General features: G+C 41.9%; 1 protein-coding gene across 2 annotated transcripts in view; it reads left to right on the top strand.

The window, feature by feature from the left end:
* Positions 1-19,738, top strand: part of NR4A3 (nuclear receptor subfamily 4 group A member 3) — a 102,322-nt gene that overhangs the window by 52,297 nt on the left and 30,287 nt on the right. For both annotated transcript variants that reach the window (XM_077491815.1, XM_077491816.1), the window contains exon 4: positions 16,539-16,668. In XM_077491815.1, the coding sequence (XP_077347941.1) occupies positions 16,539-16,668 (130 nt within the window). The remainder of the gene's footprint in view (positions 1-16,538; positions 16,669-19,738) is intronic.

Below are 19,738 nucleotides of genomic sequence, written 5' to 3'. Positions count from 1 at the left end.
GCTGAAGCCATCTTTTACCCATTTCATTCACACTCATGCAACAGGGACTAAGTGCCTGTATGCAGATGGTCGCTATTTTGTTGAAGTGCACTGAAGCCTGATAAGCCGATCCTGTCTGCCTTGTACCAGTTTATTCATATGCTGATTCAACTGATACAGTTATGGGGGGCATTTGAGCGATACTACTTTCAGTGTTTCGGGCTATACCTGCATTGCCATCATTTAATGTTAAGGAGAAGAATTGTGGTGTTTTAGCATTTGTTCTTGAAGTGAAGAGGTCTACTTCTGGAGTCCCCCTATCTCTGCAAGCCAAATGAATGTTTCGTGATCCAAGGATCATTTTGCTTGTGTCAGGTTTTTTTTCCTGCTCAGAAAATCTGCCAGTGAATTTTGAGTATCTTTCAGATGGATAGCCAATAGAGAAAGTAGGTTTGCTTTTGAACAAATTAGAATGTTGTCTGCTAGAGTCATCAATCGGTGAAACCTGGTGCCCTCCTATCTGTTGATGTAGGCAGTGGTTATGGTAGTGTCTTTTTTTTTTAAGTTTTATTTAATGCTTTTTAACATAACAAATAAACAAAGGCCCAATGGGCCACACAAAAGAGTTAAACTATTTACATTTCTTCAGAATTGATTCTCCTCTTCTTTCTAGACTCACACTCAGTGAAAAGATCAAAATGATGATAATGATAATGATAAGGCCCCCTTTTCTAAAGAACCGACAATGGCACATTCAAATATGTCAAACAGTTACATTCATGTTACATCTTGCTACAGGTGCATTCTATTAGGAACCACTCAATCCACCACCGTAGTTTCACTATTCATCCAACTGCCCCATACATTGTCAAATTTCTCTGGTATGCCCCTGCTGATGTATGCAGCCTTGTATAAAGGTGCCGCCCTATTCCACACTGATACAGAGGGCGGGTTGGGCTTTTTCCATAATAACACTATCATTTTCCTAGCGAAATAAATGAGGATCGTCAGCAAAGTACGAGTTACTTTCTTTGGCGCTAGATTGTCTACCAATCCCAAAAGGCACACCTCTATCGTGGGCTGTATATGAATGGCGTTTACTTCCGCTATATATTCCGTGACCCCCTTCCAAAATGCTTGGATGTTTGAGCAATTCCAAAAGATATGCATGAAATCATCAGTGAGGGAACTGCACCACCAGCAAGCCAGACACGGGGTAGGGAACATCTTAGCCAATCTGGCTGGAGTAAGATATACACGATGCAGGAATTTAACCTGAATGAGTTGGTCTCTTGCAGAAACCAATCTAGTAAAATTAATGTCACATACATCATCCCAGTCATCTCCGTCCATCTGGGGGAACACCTCACTCCACACTGCCCTACCCCCTCCTTCCACGAACAATTGTTTAAATATTGTAGACAAGGCCTTCTCCAAAGTGTCCTCCCTCAGCAGAGACTCCAAATCGCTCATTTCCAGGATAATACCAACATCTCCAAATTGGGCATTGTATGCATGTCTGAGCTGAAGATAACGGAACAAGTGAGTGTTGGGAAGATTAAACTTCGATTTCAGGGCATCAAACTGTAGAAGTTTCCCACCACCCATAAAGTCTTTCAGCGTCTTAATACCAAACTTAGTCCAGATAATTGGGTTAGGGTACTCGCAAAGGTGTATTAATTTGGGATTCTTCCAAAGTGGTGTGTGAGGAGAAATCTAGGAGGCCCTACCCCTCTTGGTCACTGCTACCCATGCCCTGGTTATGGTATTGTCTGATTGAATTTGAACATGTTTGTCTCTGATCTGGAGTTGAAAGTAGAGTAGGGCTTGTTCCACTGCCTTCCATGTTCCACTGCCTTCCATGTTGGAGCACTTGTTCCATTTTGTCTTGTGTCAGTTGGCCGGCTAGGTGTGCACCACTATCCAACGCTCTTGCATTAACAAATATACACGTGGCACTGGTATTGAAACAGATCCTATAGTACTGAAGTCCAAGTGGCCAGTGGGCTGCTATGCAGCCTAAAAATAGTCTGTTGATTCAGGGCCAGCCTTAGCAGGGAAGCAAAAGCGGTCTCCAAGATATGCAAGAAAAAACAAATACAGTTGCCTCTGAGTTAGACTGTAAAGTGTGTATTAATAAAAACACACATAGTAACTTACATCTAGGTAAACAAGGAAGGGTACATCTGTGGGTAAACGCTCTGTGGGGCATCCATCACACTGGTCAGTAGAAGGTATGCTGTCTCCGCTGTCTCAGCCGCTCTGTGGGCTTTTCTGGCTGGCGGTCAGGGCCGATGCTACCACTAGGCAAACTATATGGCCGCCTAGGGCGCCCTGCTGCCTAGGGCACCCAGCCACTGGTTTTCCTACTCTCTTCTCTCTGCAGCAAGCAACTAAGTCTCAGCATCAGCAGGCAGCTGCCGCTCCGTTCACACATAGTGTCAGAGATGCAGCAGTGGTGGAGGACTGTGTCTGTGTCCTGACACCCGCAGCAAGCAAATGCTGGTAGCCTGCATTTGAAGGGTGCTGGTGAGGCTGCATTTGATGGGTGCTTTATTTAAAAGGTGGGATTTATATAGGCAGGGAAAAGGGGGCGGAGCCAGCCAAGGAGGGGGCGGCAAAATGGGGTTTTGCCTAGGGTGTCAAAAATCCTAGAACCAGCCCCGCTGGCGGGGATGGCGGTGAGCTGGAGAAAGGCTTGGAACACTTTGTGGATTGCAGTGCTAAAGGGGCCTCACAGGCTTGATGCAGGCTTGACATGACGTGTTTCTGGGCTGGCGCACCCTGGTGAAGAGGAATGCATGCTCCACATTTCCCATCTTCCAATTCTGACTTGGGCTCTCTCTGAGTCCCTGTCCTCCTGTCTGCCAGGATCTTCCCAACTGTAGGATGGTATGGAAGGTTAAATAATAGTAAGAGGATTCAATGCGGGCCCTGTGATTGGTTGCATTTGCAGGTTTTGCACTAGGTACCGAAGGGAGAGAACGGCTACTGAAATCTCTTCTTTGACTGAAGAGACTAACCCTTGGAGTATTCACTGAGATTTTTTTTACCACAAATTTGTTGACACATTTCTGACAGAAAGGTTTAGCCCAGCTAGCTGCCATTTTAGTATTGCAGGATGCACACTGCTTAGGGTGAGACTGTGAGCCTCTGGTTTAAGCCCGGGTTCACACATGTGCGTTGCAAATTGAAGCTCTGGTTTCACTGCGAAGATAAAAATCATTTGTTCGGAGGTTCCTCTGCGTTTTGGCTGCAGAGAGCAGGGAGAAAGGGGGAGAGGGGGAGGTGTAGTGAGGAGAAGGAGAGAATTTGTGTTCAGAACGGAATACATCTGCAAATCAGATGCATTCCCATAGAAGATAATGGGCTTGTAATTCGCACCGCAATGCCCAGAAAACGCACATGTTTTTTGTGCAATGCGCAGTGCAAATGCAATGCACATATGTGAACCAGATGCATTCAAATGAATGCATTTTAAAATGTCCTGCGAATTGGATGCGGTGTAAGCTGCATCTAATTTGCATAGGTGTGAATGGGGGCTTTGGGTTTCTGTCCTCTGAAGTCTTGGTCTGGAAACAAAAAGACACAAGACCCAGTAAGGAGATGTGTGGAAAAAGATGCCATTCCTACTAAAGTCATAAGGAAATGTTTTTCTTCGGCACATATAAATATAATTTTATTACATGAAACAAATACAGGGTTCAATAAACATCTGCAGAGCATAATATATATCATGTTACTCATGCTACTAATTACTGGTGTCCTTGTATTGGAGGGTAGTCAATATTAGATGTTATCTCCCAACATGTTTTGCCAACATTGGCTTCCTCAGGTTTTTTTTTGGACCAGCAGTTTCCATATAGCTCTAATAATGGTAAAATCATATCCATATTAATAATCAGAACACATAAACCAAACAAAAAGGAGGTATGTGTCACATTTTTATAATGGTGGATGATGTATTATTTGTTTTAGGTGGGAAGGGGCCTTCAGATGCTGCCCTGAAATATGACTTGAGCAAAAATGTCTATACCCCTAAATCATTTTATTGTACCCATATAATTAAAGGTTAAATTATTTAAACAAATATGCATGGATATACAGGAAAGTTAGTTCATTATACAGTATATGTGTTATAAATCAAGGATTTTGGATACACGGTTGTAGTTTTGTCACAAAAGTAGGATTTTTAGTCTTAAACATATAGTAAATATTCTCCACTATACAGCAATGCATGGCAATATAGTAAACATTTAGCTATTCATGAAAACACACATAATCATTGTCAGATGCTGCAGTATGCACTTTTAATTCAGTTGTCAGTTTTCAAGATTATACTTTAATTACATCAACTTTTTATGAAGTTTGTATGACTCAATCCAATATTTTTTGAAGCAGTATTAACCTCCCTAGCGGTAATCCAGAGTCTGGCTCGGGTTGGGATTTTAGTACCATAAGCGGTAACCCCGAGCCAGACTCAGGATCGCATCGCTGCATACAGGGAGGACACAGGGAGAAGTTACTTACCTTGTCCCCTGGATCCAGCGATGTCCTCTGCGCTGTGTGATGGAGCTGTCCTCCGCTCGATTCACACAGTGCCCGAATGCCGCCGAGCTCCGTTCCCTGCGACGTTACGACGCACGGGAGCAGAGATCAGCGCCAAATTCAAAAAAGTCAAAACACACAAAACACACACAGTACTGTATAAAAAAATTACACACCCCCTTTGTCCCTAGTGGTCTGTCCAGTGCCCTGCATGCACTTTTATATTATAAATACATTTTTTTCTGCCTGGAAATTAGAGATTGTCCATAGCAACCAAAAAGTGTCCCTTTATGTCAAAAGTGATTTTAGACCAACTAGAAAACAGCGATAATAAATTAGAATCATTTGCAGAATTGAGCGATAGCGATTTGTGGGGAAATTCGTCATCAAACACTAAATCTAATGACAGCGACAATTCTGCAAATGAGCAAATTTCAGTGTTTTTGGATTTGATTACATTATTGAATAATTTTTATTATTTTTTTAATATTTATTATATTATAAACTTTATCATACCCGGGATGTCTGCTAGACTCTGGTTTGAACAGATTTAAGAGAGTTATTCCTAAGAATTACAGGACTACAATATAAAACGCCAAATTTCAATGCAAAATAATTGTACCGCTTTCGACACCTAAAACCAGAACTAATTATACCGAGAGGGAGGTTAAAGTCCACTTAAAAAAGAAATCGGAATGGGCGCCCAGGAGGAAAATGCCATAAAGTACTAGTACAGTACCTTGAAAAAGTATTCATAACTCTTGAAATTTTCCACATTTTGTCATGTTACAATCAAAAACGTAAATGTATTTATTTGGGATTTTATGTAATAGACCAACATAAAGTGGCACATAATTATGAAGTGGAATGAAAATGATAAATGTTTTTCAAATTCTTTTTACAAATAAATATCTGAAAAGTGTGACCTGCATTTGTATTCAGTCCCCTTTACTCTGATACCCCTAACTAAAATCTAGTGGAACCAATTGCCTTCAGAAATCACCTAATTAGTATATAGAGTCCACCTATGTGTAATTTAATCTCAGTATAATTACAGCTTCTGTGAAGCCCTCAGAGGTTTGTTAGAGAACCTTAGTGAACAAACAGCATCATGAAGCTCAAGGACGACATTAGACACGTCAGGGAAAGAGTTGTGGAGAAGTTTGAAGCAGGGTCAGGTTATAAAAAAATATCCCAAGCTTTGAAGATCCCACGGAGCACTGCTCAATCCATTATCCGAAAATGGAAAGGGTATAGTACAGCTGCAGATCTACCAAGACATGGCCATCCACCTAAACTGAGAGGCTGGAAAAAGGGAGCATTGATCAGAGAAGCAGCCAAGAGGCCCATGGTAACTCTGGAGGAGCTGCAGAGATCCACAGCTCAGGTGGGACAATCTGTCCACAGGACAACTATTAGTCGTGTACTCAACAAATCTGGCCTTTATGGAAGAGTGACAAGATGAAAGCTATTGTTGAAAGAAAGCCATAAAAAGTTCCTTTTGCAGTTTGCGAGAAGCCATGTGGAGAACACAGCAAACATGTGGAAGAAGGTGCTTTGGTCAGATGAGACCAAAATTGAACATTTTGCCCTAAAAGCAAAATGCTATCTGTGGCGAAAAATTAACACTGCACATCACCCTGAGCACACCATGAAACATGGTGGTGGCAGGATCATGTTGTGGGAATTCTTTTTTCAGCAGGGACAGGGAAGCTGTTCAGAGTTGATGGGAAGATGGATGGAGCCAAATACAAGGCAATCTGAGAAGAAAACCTGCGTCTGCAAAAGACTTGAGATTGGGGCGGAGGTTCACCTTCCAGCAGGACAACGACCCTAAACATACAGCCAGAGCTACAATGGAATGGTTTCATTCAAAGCATATTCATGTGTTAGAATGACCCAGTCAAAGTTCAGACCTAAATCCAATTGAGAATCTGTGGCAAGACTTAAAAATTGCTGCTCACAGATGCTCTCCATCCAGTCTGACAGAGCTTGAACTATTTTGCAAAGCAGAATGGGCAAAAGCTGGTAGAGACATAAACAAAAAAACTTGCAGCTGTAATTACAGCAAAAGGTGGTTGTCACGTACCTGGTGGTGAGAGCCCGGAGTGCAGGGAGCGGCCTCTCGTAAGCCTCTGGCTCGAGACCCCCTGGGAGTGAGAACAGGGGTTCTGGAGGGCAGAGGGCACAAGTGCCAAGTCCGTGTAGGTGGGCCTGGTCCAGGAACTGGCGTCAGACAGTAGTGGAAGAAGACAGGTGACTCTGGAACGGCTGGAGGTCAGCAGCTGGCAGCAAGCAGGTGGGCACACCGGAAGGGCTGACAGGCAGGCGGCAGGCAGCGGTGGTCACAGAACACGGACTGGAACAGCAGGCAGAAGCGGGGTAAACACAAGCCGGGTCGTCAAGGGGCTGGCAGCAGAGGTACCGAAGGAGAAGGCAGAAGAATAGTCAGGAGGTCCGAAGGTCAGGGCTGGCAGCAGGCAGGATAATCAGGAACAAGCCGAAGTAGATCAGAGACAGGAACAATCAGGTAATCAGAGGCAACTCTCAGGAACGCTGTAGACAGGACAGCAACGGGCCACTAGAATGAATCACTTAAGAAGCCTTCTGGGCGCCAAGGGCGGTCGCACGGCACGTCCGTTCGCGCCCACGTCAAACCGTGCAACCGACCGTGACCCCGCGCACCCGCGTGCGCACGTTTGCAACCCTGCGCACCCGCGTGCGCCCGATCGTACCTGCTCGCACCCGCGTGCGTCCGTTCGCGCTAACGCGCGCCCGGGAAGACCTATCAGCGCTCAACGGACCAACATTGTGGGTAAGTCTTCCACGGGCTGCTGGGACTCGGGACCGACCATGACAGTGGTTCTACAAAGTATTGACTCATGGGGGGCTGAATACAAATGCACGCCACACTTTTCTGATATTTATTCGTAAAAAATTTTGAAACCATTTATCATTTTCCTTCCACTTCTCAATTATGTGCCACATTGTGTTAGTCTATCACATAAAATCCCAAAATAATATAATTACGTTTTTGGTTGTAACATGACAAAATGTGGAAAATTTCAATGGGTATGAATACTTTTTCAAGGCACTGTGTGCACTGCATACTAGCACATTATGACTTACCTATCAAAGGAACCCCTTCAGAACAGCACTGTCAGTGCTTGGACACTCCTAGTTACAATGTTCAGCTGCCTCAATGGCTGAGCTGTGATGACTTCACTCCTGCATATGCACATGGGAGTCACTTAATTATGGCTACATACAGTGAGTGTTGTAAATGTATTCTGAGCTGTGCATGCATGGCTCAGTGTACATTACCGCCAACAAGCGGGGGAAGCATTTATGACAGAAGAGAAAAAAAATTTCATTGAGTTTAATACCAAAGCATACCCAACCTGACCTATAAGTTTTCAAAGAAAACAACTGTGCTAAAGTGTAGGCACCTTGTTTGTAAAAGTACCTCTATATTTCTAAAAATGTATCCCTGTTGAACCTCCCTGGATTCTAGGCTTAAGCTGTACGTGAAGCCTTTTCTAAGTCGATTTTAAGGAGGGACTGCAGTCTGCTCACATAATTTGTAATAAAAATATCTTTGCCATTCTGAAGCTTCTCTCCAACCACTTTGGATATAGTTTCATATATACTGTGATTCTGTACTTGCCATATATGCTGCAGAAATCTCCCTCCCCTCTCCCTCCACTGCAACCATTTTAACTGTGGGCAGCTGAAGCTGCTGCCTGTTCACTTCCTGGATTTACACAGACACACAGAGGCACACCTCCAGCTCTGCAGCTCTCATTGGCTCTCTTATGACTTATCCCCCCTCCCTCCTGGAAAACTCTCACGAGAGTGAGTGTCATGAGAGCCACGTACCTGATGTGAGACTGAAGTAGTGGGGAGGCCTCCCTTGCACCTCGTGTCCTTAAAGCTTTTGGAGATGGAGACAGAGACTTGGCGGACACCGAGTAGCAAGGATGCGGAGCACGCCTTAGTCCGAGATCCAAGCCGAGGTCAAGTCCAGTTGGGCAACGAAGCATAAAAGGGTTAATCAGAAGAAGAGTGGTTGAGATCCAAGCCGGGGTCAGTTCCAATCTGGTAGCTGAGTACAAAAGGGACAAAGAAGTAGAATTGTTAAGGTACAAATCCGAGGTCAATGGCAAGCAGCAATCAAGAGTAGTCAAATAGGTTTCCAGGTCACAACAGGTTCAGACAGATCACAGGATTAAGGTAGGACTGAAGATAATCCAGCAATTTGGCAGTGTCTGGGCTGTGCTTATATGGGGAAGTTTGAGGTCACTTCCTGTGCGCCTCCTGGGCATTTTACCGCCTTTTTCCATCAGGTTGATCTCACTTCCTGTGTGCCTCCTGGGTATTTTCCTGCCTTTTTCCATCAGGTTGAGATCACGTCCTGTGCGCGTGTCAGGTCACCTTGAGGCCAGGTGAGAGATGCACACTGTAGGGATCAGGAGTGCACCGCAAGGTTGTGGACCCTACGGCTGACTGCTGTGGACGGGGGTCAAGGTGATAAGGAAGGCAGGGCCGCCAGAACACCAAGACGGATCCCACCGGGGTTAGAGAGTAAGATTCCCTGGGGCGCGGAGTCTAAGAGCCAGCAGGTGTTCACCAGAGCCTCTAGTGGTGAGGATGGACTGGGCTGCAACTGGCTCCAGGTCGCGACCCCCAGGGTCCCCTAGCTCACACCCACAGTAGGCAACAGGAGGATAGGGATAGTGAGGGATAAAGCCAAGGTCGGAGCCACAAGCAGACAGGAATAGTCAGGGACATGCCAAAAGGTCAGGATCACAGGCAAACAGGGTTAGTCAAGGACACGCCAAAGTCGGTAACAGAACAACAGAAGAGCACACGGCAGGTAACAGGAAGCCAAACACACAAAGGTTGATCAGCATGGTTGGCCTGCAGTGCACAGGTTAATATAGAGTTCTCTGATAGGAGCTAGGGTGGAGCCATGCCAGAGGATGGATTACAAAAGCAGTCAGGTGAGGGTCGGCTGGTCTCTAGAGATGAACACATGGAGACAGGTAAGCAGACAAACTTTATCGCATAACCATGACAGCACGTCTTGGCATTTTCCTGCCCTTTTCCATTAAGTCTTCTGCTCAGGTGCGGGTTGGTGCCCTTAAGGCGACTTTGGCGAATGCTCAGTTGGCACGGATTTCCTCTTGCGGCAACGCGCCATTGGTGCATGCGTAGGAAGCCCTGGACTCTTACAGTGAGAGAGAGAGCTGTGCATGATTTCATAAGCCTAGGCTTTTCTCCAGACAAGAAACAGGAAGTGGGCTGTATAAGGTATTTACTGGCAGAAAAAAAAATTTTACTATCCAAAGTTAAAACAACAAGGGTAGTGGATTTAATAGATGGAAAGATGAAAAAATGGCTTAAGTTCCACTTCAAGCTTCTGGCCTTCCTGGAGCCAAAGCCTCATTCAGCTGTCAAATAAAAGATCCTCAACTGACTACTAGTGGCATTCGACAGGTGCATTTGCATCAGGGGTTGAGTAATTATTCCCCACTTGGGTAGAAGTCAAGGCTCTCAGCACAGCCTGGGTCTAAAAATAAAGGAGACTTAGACTTGGACTCACTTGGACACTGGAATAATTTTACAGACAAAATCAGGTACTTGCAGGTTCCACAGAGTGCACTTCAGCACTCTTGATGCCATATAAATGTTTTAAGCCAGGACAGGTTTTCTATAAGGAACCACTCTATGCAACATGATCAGTCAGGAATCGGTGATGCAGATATCTGTAAATGTATTGTGTAATGTACAGCACATTCATTTTCACATCCTTCATCTTCTGATGCTTAAAGCGTTTGTTAACCCCCCAAAAAATAATACAAATGGATCCTGTCCCTTTAAAGCATTTTATATAGCACAGTGCTTGTGCTGTGTCATTTGGGCCCCTGTAACACCTGTAATACCTGGCTGATCCAGCCTGGCTATTCTCTCCCCCCTGTAAACTGACCATGGTGTATCATGGCTGCTGAGTCCTGACACTGTGGTCAGTTTACATGCCTCTGTCATCCGCAGCCCTCCTGTCCTCCTATCTGCTCCTCTGTCCTCCTCCCCCTCCCTTCCCTGCCTGTCTGCCCCTGTGTCAGTGCCAGCCACCTCTGCTCCTGCTGCTCTCATAACTTTTAAAACGTTATATAAGCCCCTCTGTGTTCTAATAACAAGTGTTCCTGTCTGTGTGCTTTATTAAAAAAAATGCTTTCTTTACCTTATATCACAACGGTTCCCTGCAGTCACGTGACGGTCAGTTCTCCCTCTCCTCTCCTCTCCTCCTCGTGTCTTGGCTGACGTCAGCGGGGGAAATCTCGGCCCCACCCACTGCATCTGTCAGCCAGGCAGAGAGGGGACACTGCCGGTGATGTGATCGTGGAGAACCAATGTGAAACAAGGTAAAGGAGGCTTTTTTTAAAAATAAAACACACATACAGGAGCACTTGCTATTAGAACACAGAGGGGCTTATATAAAGTTATGGAAGTGGGTTTTGTACTGTATTTAAAGTGGTTGTAAACCCACGAAAAAAAGAAAAGAAAAACTGCAAGACAAAGGCATAATGAGCTAGTATGAATAGCATACTAGCTCATTATGAAATACTTACGAAACCCCATGCAGCGGTCCGGGCACACCGCTGTGGCTGGCGACATGTCTCCCGGAGTTATTTCCGGGTATCGCGGGCTCTAGCACTGGGGATTGGCCGGGGCCGCGATGACGTCACTCCTGCGCGGCAGCTGAAGAAACGGCACGAGCGAGCCGTTTCTTCAGTGCGCATTTGCTGACGACATCAGCACATGCTGATACAGTGAATATATCCTAAAAGGTGCAAGTTTAGGAGATATTCATGGTACCTAAATGTAAGCCTTATTATAGGCCTACTTGTAGGTAAAAGTAGTGTAAAAGGGTTTACAACCACTTTTACTTGGCCTTTCCACTTGGCTCTCAATTTGGCTCTTCCACTCATCTCTGTAGAGTCTGTAGTCATGCCAGCACACTGCAACAGGGGCACCTAGTGGAGAATTGGATGTAAACACTTTCTGATGTAATGGAGAGCTGGGAAGAATGAAGCGGGTCTGTGTCTGTTGTAACCCATACATGGTTTTTAGTAGAAAAAGACAGCTACACTTTATATTTATAATTGTTTTAAATTATTTATTGCCCTTCTAGTCTCCCTCTCCGGCACCTTTCCTTCCCTGCTCAAACATGCACTGGTTACTCCCATACTCAAAAAACCCTCACTAGACCCCACCTGTTTGAACAACTTAAGACCCATGTCTCTGCTCCCGTTTACCTCCAAGCTCATCGATTGCCTTGTCCATGACAAAACGAGTCACTACCTCATGGACAACAACCTTCTTGACCCCCTACAGTCTGGCTTCCGCCCACAACATTCTACTGAAACTGCCCTACTAAAACTCACCAATGTCCTACTAACTGCTAAAACCAAAGGGCACTAATCCATACTCATAAGTTTAGACCTCTCTGCTGCCTTTGACACAGTTGACCACCTGCTCCTCAGCAAATTACGCTCCTTTGGCCTCCACAATTCTGCTTTATCCTGGTTTTCCTCCTACCTATCTCAGCGCACTTTCAGTGTCACTTACAATTCCATCTTCTCCACTGCCCTTCCTCTTTCTGTTGGGGTACCCCAAGGTTCTGTCCTTGGGCCCCTCCTATTCTCGCTCTATACCTCTTCCCTGGGCCATTCGATAACCTCCCATGGTTTCCAATACAACCTCTATGCCAATGACACCCAGATCTATCTCTCCACTCCTCAACTCACCCCCTCGATCTCCTCACAGATTTAAAACTTACTAAACGACATATCAGTATGGATGTCACACCACTTCCTCAAACTCAATCTTTCTAAAATTGAGCTTGTAATATTTCCTCCTTCATGATCCGCCCCCCTTGACTTCACCATTAATATCAACAACACAACCATTGGTCCCTCCACACATGCCAGGGTCCAGGGTGTAATCCTTGACTCTGACCTCTCCTTCAGTCCCCATATCCAATCACTGGCTAAATCCTGCCGTCTTCACCTCCGCAATATCTCCAGAAACCCTCCCTGACTAATGACACCACAAAGCAACTCGTTCACTCCTTGATTATTTCCCGCCTTGACTAATGCAACTCTCTCCTTAATGCCCTACCCTTAAGCAGGCTATCCCCCCTTCAGCCTATTATGAATGCTGCTGCTAGACTAATACACCTCACTAATTGATCCGTGACTGCCTCCACTCTCTGCCAATCCCTTTACTGGCATCCCCTACCCCACTGTGTAAAATTCAAAATGCTAACCATAACATACAAAGCCATCCACAACATCACCCCCATCTACATCACCCCCATCTTTTGTACCACCACCCCCTCCCTTTAGAATGTAAACTCTATGACCAGGGCCCTCCTGTACCTTTAGTATTATACTGTAATTGTGTTGTCCCCCTTATACATTGTAAAGCACTGCCTAAACTGTTGGCGCTATATGAATCGTGTATAATAATAATAGTCTACCCTGATTAAACGGGATTCATTCCAGGTAGAGAGGCAAGTGATAATACCATGTGGGCCATTATTACCATCAAATGGGCTACCCACCAGCTAACCTCCCAACCCTCTTTAATCCTTTCTACAGATGCCAAAAAGGCTTTTGACAGGGTGGACTGGACCTTTATGGAAGAACTATTGTGGTTCTTGGGGTTATGTTTCCATATGGGAGGATGGATAACTTTGTTATACCAGAAGCCAGAATACAAGTAAATGGAACTTTCTCAGATAGGTTTCCAATAAGAAATGGGACGAGACATTTTTTGCTTTAATGTTAGAATGCCTGCTTTGCAAGGTTAGGCAAAAGTCAGATATAAAGGAAATATCGATAGGTCCTATTGAAAATAAATTTTCAGCATATGCTGACGATATTCTTTTTTATATTATAGATCCCTTTATATCTCTCCCTATATTAATGACTGAATTGAATAAGTATGGAAAGTTATCAAACTTTAAAATTAATTATAATAAATCTGAAATCCTTGCTATTAACCTCTCCACAAGTACTCAACAACAATTGCAGGTAGATTTTCCATTTGTGTGGGTAAAGCAGTCTATGTATTACCTAGGTATATTCATCTCTGTAGACCAGAAAATGTTGAACCTAGAAAATAATGAACAATTGTTGAAAACTCTACAAAAAGTCCTGCTCAGGTGACACAGGAGCCCTCTCACATGGTTAGAAAGGATAAGTGTTCTAAAAATTAATGCTTTTCCCCCAAATATATATCTTTGCTATACAGTCCCTATTGCTCTCCTAAATGCCTTTTTCAGATGTGTATGTAAGATGTAACTATGTAACTATGTTTGTAGACTATATAGTATATGGTTATTAAAAAATCCTATAATATCTTTCTCTACTTTACAGAGCCCAAAAAGCAGGGAAGGGGTAAGATTACCGGTTATCCAGTCATATTATAAAGCTATGACATTAGTGAGGATCCTAGCTTGGAATCACTAGAGTGATAAGATTTGGGTTGAAATAGAAAATGATATGGCTGGACACCATTTGACTCATGCCCCATGGGTGTCGGAAGCATATAGGAGTTTGTTGGAAGGGATAGCTCCATTAACAGCTACATTGAAGGTCTGGGAAAGACTAAACAGAATGGTTCAATTGGCTCGTGCAGTGTCCCAGCTAGCTCCGTTGGGAGGATTTCCATATTTTTTCCAGGAGAGGATATTTCCTTCTTTGGTACCTGGGGCAGTGGCACTGACATAAGCTGTGGTATAGTAGCCTCAGGTGGCAATTTACTTACCCTTGCTGAACTACGTCAGCAATTTGGTTTTTCCCAAATAGATTTTTGGAGACACTTCCAGCGTTCACATTTTTTTCAAAACTCTTGAGATTCCACCCCGCTCAATAGATTCTGTAACCATATGGGAAAAGATGTGCGTACGTAAATCTAAAGACTCACATCTCTTATCAACTTCTTTTTACATTGTATATACCTGAGGAACTACCTTTCTGGAGTGAGTGGAAGAAAGAACTGGAGCATGAAGTTCCAATTAGTAACAAGTTACATTTTTTTACCCTCACTCACTCTACATCTATTAGTACAAAAATGCAAGAATTCGGTTATAAATTCATCTCTAGATGAATTAAGGTTAAATTAGCATGCATGACCGATGGGCTTGCACAAAATTTTTGCATCTATGGTGGCAATGTCCTAAGATACAAAAATATTGGGAAGACATCTTATTATGGATAAACAGAATATCATCTTTCCCAGTAAGCGAAGACCCTCTTCAAATCTTATTCCATAACACAGCAATCTCAATTAAAAGATATAGGAACAGTATATTACCTTTCCTTTTAGATGCAGCCAAAAGTCTTATACCTCATTATTGGAGGAGTGAGAAACACCCAACATTGCTTGAATGGATATTAGAAGTAGACAGGATCATGGAGGCAGAGTGCTGGGTTTGCAAATGCAAAGGGAGTTTATGAAACATTTGACTAGATGTGGGCCATATGGATTCATTATTCCTAACAGATGTAACTCAGAGAGAAGATATATATATACAGTATATATATATATATATATATATATATATATATATATATATACACAGGGATGATTTGATTTAAATCACGATTTAAATCACTAGTAAAAAGGCTTGATGTAAATCAACTTGATTTAAATCATAATTTTTACAAAGCAATTGTCATCTCTGTCCAACAGCAGCGCCTACTCTGACCCGCTGTTGACTCACCGAGAGTCCCATTCACTTTAATGGGACGGCTGGTGATGCAGCAGTGACAAGGTGAGGGACGTGGCGGCAGCAGGTGAGTGGATGCCTGCTAACAGGCGCTGCCATGATGGATCTGAAATGATAGGTGCTCTTTAAATGTAAGGACTCATTCTTGCTGGTAGTTAGAATCTTTAATATTTGCAAACAAAATTAATGTTTCCTATTCAGAATAAGCAGCTGTCAGGTTAGTAAAACAGCGATTATCAGAACCAATTCAATCGTATTGTTTGTAGTGTACATAGATTTGCAAAGCAATGGGATAAAGGAATATTCCTGAACTTTGTTTTATCTCATGGTTACTGTGAAATTGTGTGAATGCATCAATGCAGTGCATGTTATCTCAGCTTGCAGAGCTTGGATTCATTGAATGGGTTTACCAAAAATGTAAATATTGCAGAATATACAGCATCATTCTACATAACCAAGCTCCATTTCATGCTGAATAATATAAATTATTAATCTATCTTAAATAGAAAACTATTTATATTTTATTAAAATAAATTTGATAAAAATCAAAAAATCTGACTTAAATCCAAAAATCTGATTAAAATAAAGAAGATCAGATCTTTTTGATTTTTTTTTAAGATCTTTTGGATTTTTCTTTAAATCATTGATTTTTATCCACCCTGTGTGTATATATATATATATATATATATATATATATATATATATATATATATATATATATATATATATATAAACATCTTTGTTTTTTTATTTATATTCAGGTTTTGATAATGTGTGTATTTGCAAACTTATGCTGTATAATCTTGAAAATTTAATAAAAAGATATATAAAAAAATATATGTATTGTACTTCCTATAGAGCCTCCCTTTTGACACTGAAGAATCTAATTTACACAAATTAGAAAAGAAAAATGTTTGTAAATGGGAATCCTTAAATGTAAAATTACTTGAGTAGCAATTTTATACACAGTACAATTGTATTGTACCATTTAAATGTGTCTGAATCTTTTTAAAGTCGTCTCGGTTATTACAATAGGCACCATTAGCTCTGATACATAGAATTTTGCTGCAGGCTATTGCATTAGGAAGATCCATTTCACCTAATAATGCAAATTGCATTTTGTTTATGCAGTGATAAATTACATGCTTTGTTCCCTCATCTTCATTTGTTTTTCCACCAACTAAAAGTATTCTTTCCTATATATTTTTAGAGAACAGTGCAGAAAAATGCAAAATATGTATGTCTGGCAAACAAAACTTGTCCAGTGGACAAAAGAAGAAGAAACCGCTGCCAGTACTGCAGATTTCAAAAATGCCTCAGTGTTGGTATGGTTAAAGAAGGTAAAACATTTTTTATTTTTTTTTAATAAGCTTATTAGCTAAAAAACTTGAAATACTATTTATTTTAAGTACAGCCTCGGTCTCTTACATTAAAACCTAAATTGCAGTGAGCACATCAAATATCATTTTTGATAGTTCCTTCATAAGATTTGTTGACCTCCAGGAAGGTATTCTATTCTGCATTCATTAAAAGTTATTAAATTGTTTGTAAATGATCACCTTGTAAAACAACCCATTCAGTTTAAAATAGAAATTAAATGCAACATTTTGGGTATAGATATAAAAAAACATTATAAATACCCTTTTTCCCTATTTGATAAGTGATCACATTCCTTCTATTCTGAGCTGCATAAGAGCTGGGGGAGAAGAAGCAGCTGCAGCACACTGAGCATCTCAGTGAATGGCTTTGCAGCTGTGGCTGATCATTGGAGGAGAGCACACTGAGTTCCCAGCCTAGCTAAAGAACTGGCCAAAATGTGCTTTCCTGCTTAGTGTGGTCAGTTTTTGTTAGGAAACAGGATATTTTCTCAGATAATTACATAATACAGCAGGCACATATTAAAGTGGTTGTAAACCCTGTTAGACCACTTTTACCTACAGGTAAGCCTATAATAAGGCTTACCTGTGGGTACTGTGAATATCTCATAAACTTGCACAGTATAGGGGATATTCACTGTATCCGCATGTGCCGATGTCATCACTACAGGCACACTGAAGAAACGGTTCGCTCGTGCCGTTTCTCCAGTAGCCATGCCGTGAAGGGTGGCACCTGCACGCATGCATGGGAGCGACGTCATCATGGCTCCGGCCAATCACAGCGTAGGAGCCTGTGAACCTGGAAATAACTCGGGAGACATGTCGTCGGACACAGCGGTGTGCGGGGAGCACTGCAATAGCTTTCTAAGGTAAGGATGTTCTAAGGTAAGTATTTCATAATGAGTTAGTATGTGATTCATACAAGCCCATTATGTCTTTGTCTTGCAGGTTTTTTTTTTTTTTTGTTCTTTTTGAGTTTACAACCACTTTAAGTGTTAGGGTAACAAACACATTAAATCTTTTTTACATAGATCCAGCCTAAGCTTCTACATTTGTCTTGATATTAGCTTCCAAGAGGGACAGTACTAGAGTCTAGCATGGGCTCTATTGGGGCTGGTTCACATATATGCAATGTATCTTTATGCTTCGTTTTTAGCCATGCTACTATTGAACTCTATTAGAATGCATGTTTTGATGCAAACACATAAAAGTTCTGCATGCTGCATCTTTGATGCGCTTTTATCAAAACACGCATTGTAATAAAGCTCAATGGTAACGTGGCTAAAAATGCATGCAAAACTGAATAAAATCACACCGCACACATGTCAACCGGCTCTTACGCTATTATTACTTTACTATTAGTTAACAATAAACAGAGTGCTGCTGCTCCTTTACTGTCCATACACAGGCTGGTGTGTGTCCTAGACCAGACTTCATTGCTAAACTGCAGTTTACTCTGCAAGGCAGTCAGGAACCTGACTGTACTGCTTTCCAGGAAAACTAGATCATAAGACTGACTGACTAATTTCTTTTCTCTAAAACATGCATTTCAGTACAATAACTAAAATGCATTATACTGCATTACTTGCTCAATATAATTTATTCAGGCTCTTGAAATATGTATTGATCCCAGATAAAAAAAAAGAAGCTAGTAGACACCTAGAGCACTGTGGTAACATAAGTTTTCAGTGTGCTACTGCAACATGATGGGTAAGTACATACACACCACAATGGTATTTTGGTGTATACAGTATAGGAGCAAGTTTTCCTATGTTGGAGCCTATTCCAGATAAATACACTGTCTTAACACAGCATCTAGATACCACAGGTTACTATGATGTGAATGAGCCCCAATAAAATATATGAAAAACAAAAATGCTTAATGATCATGGATTTAAAGAAGTGTATGTATAGCCCCTATCAGATTGTAGATTTTTGTTTTTGTTTTTTGCTGGCTGTGCCCTGCTGGGGAGATTTCCTTTTACTTCATGTCTTTGAGATATAACAGTAAAATAGAGGAAAGTGAGGGGAATTCCCATCTTTGACAGTTGTTACCAGAACAATTGCCCCTATTGGGAGATTTCCCCTCAACTTTTGCCCATGTAACAATTCTAACATTTAGGCTTTCCAATTAACTTCCTGTTTTGTTGGCACTGGGGTCTAAACCTTCCCCACTCTATCCAAAACTGAACAAAAGGCTTTGCTTCTACATATAAAAAAAATGGTTTGATGCATGGGTAAGGCGTAACTCAGTGCCCAAACTTTATAAACTGACTCATGAAGAGAAAATGCCCATGGGACTTTAGAAGAGATACGCCATAAAGAAAACACCTCAGTATAAAAAAATCTTACAATTTTTATTCATAACATAAATATTTAAAAAAAACATACATGGTGATATACAAATCCATAAAATGTAGCAATGATACCTTAATCAACCATTTAAGTAAAAACATGCTGTTTAGCCATATTGTAGACAGAGCAGAGATTATACATCCAAACACATTTTGTGAAGCAACTTTCACTTCTTAGATACTTTATTTTGACCAGAAATCATTCATGGATTTGTACATCAACATGTATGTTTTTAATATGTATATGTTATAAGTAAAAATTGGACGTTTTTTTATACTAAAGTGTTTTCTTTATGGCGTATCTCTTCTAACGTGGGCTTCTTGAGGGTAGGGACCGATGTGAGTGTGCAATGTACAGGGATAGGGACAATTGTAGACACTCACTCAGGTTGAACTGGATGGACTGGTGTCTTTATTCAACCTTACTAACGATGTAACTATGTAACGTGCAATGGGCACTTTCTCTGTATGAGTACGTACACTTTGCTTTTAAATACACTTTAGGAGAAGTTCATGGGACACTGCACTCTCTTCTTACTTCAGAAGAACTTGTGCAATCACATACATAACACACTGAGTTGATTTACTAAAGGAGTTTGAGACTCTTCACCTTATAAATTGAAGTTGTTTTTACGTTGAACACCAAATCACGTGTAACATAAAATAAGTCAATAGAAATT

Source organism: Lithobates pipiens, unplaced genomic scaffold, assembly GCF_037356315.1.
Source record: "Lithobates pipiens isolate NorthernLeopardFrog02 unplaced genomic scaffold, aLitPip1_a1.2 Scaffold_19, whole genome shotgun sequence".
NCBI classification, from domain to species: Eukaryota; Metazoa; Chordata; class Amphibia; order Anura; family Ranidae; genus Lithobates; species Lithobates pipiens.
This window is presented reverse-complemented; position numbering and strand designations above follow the sequence as displayed.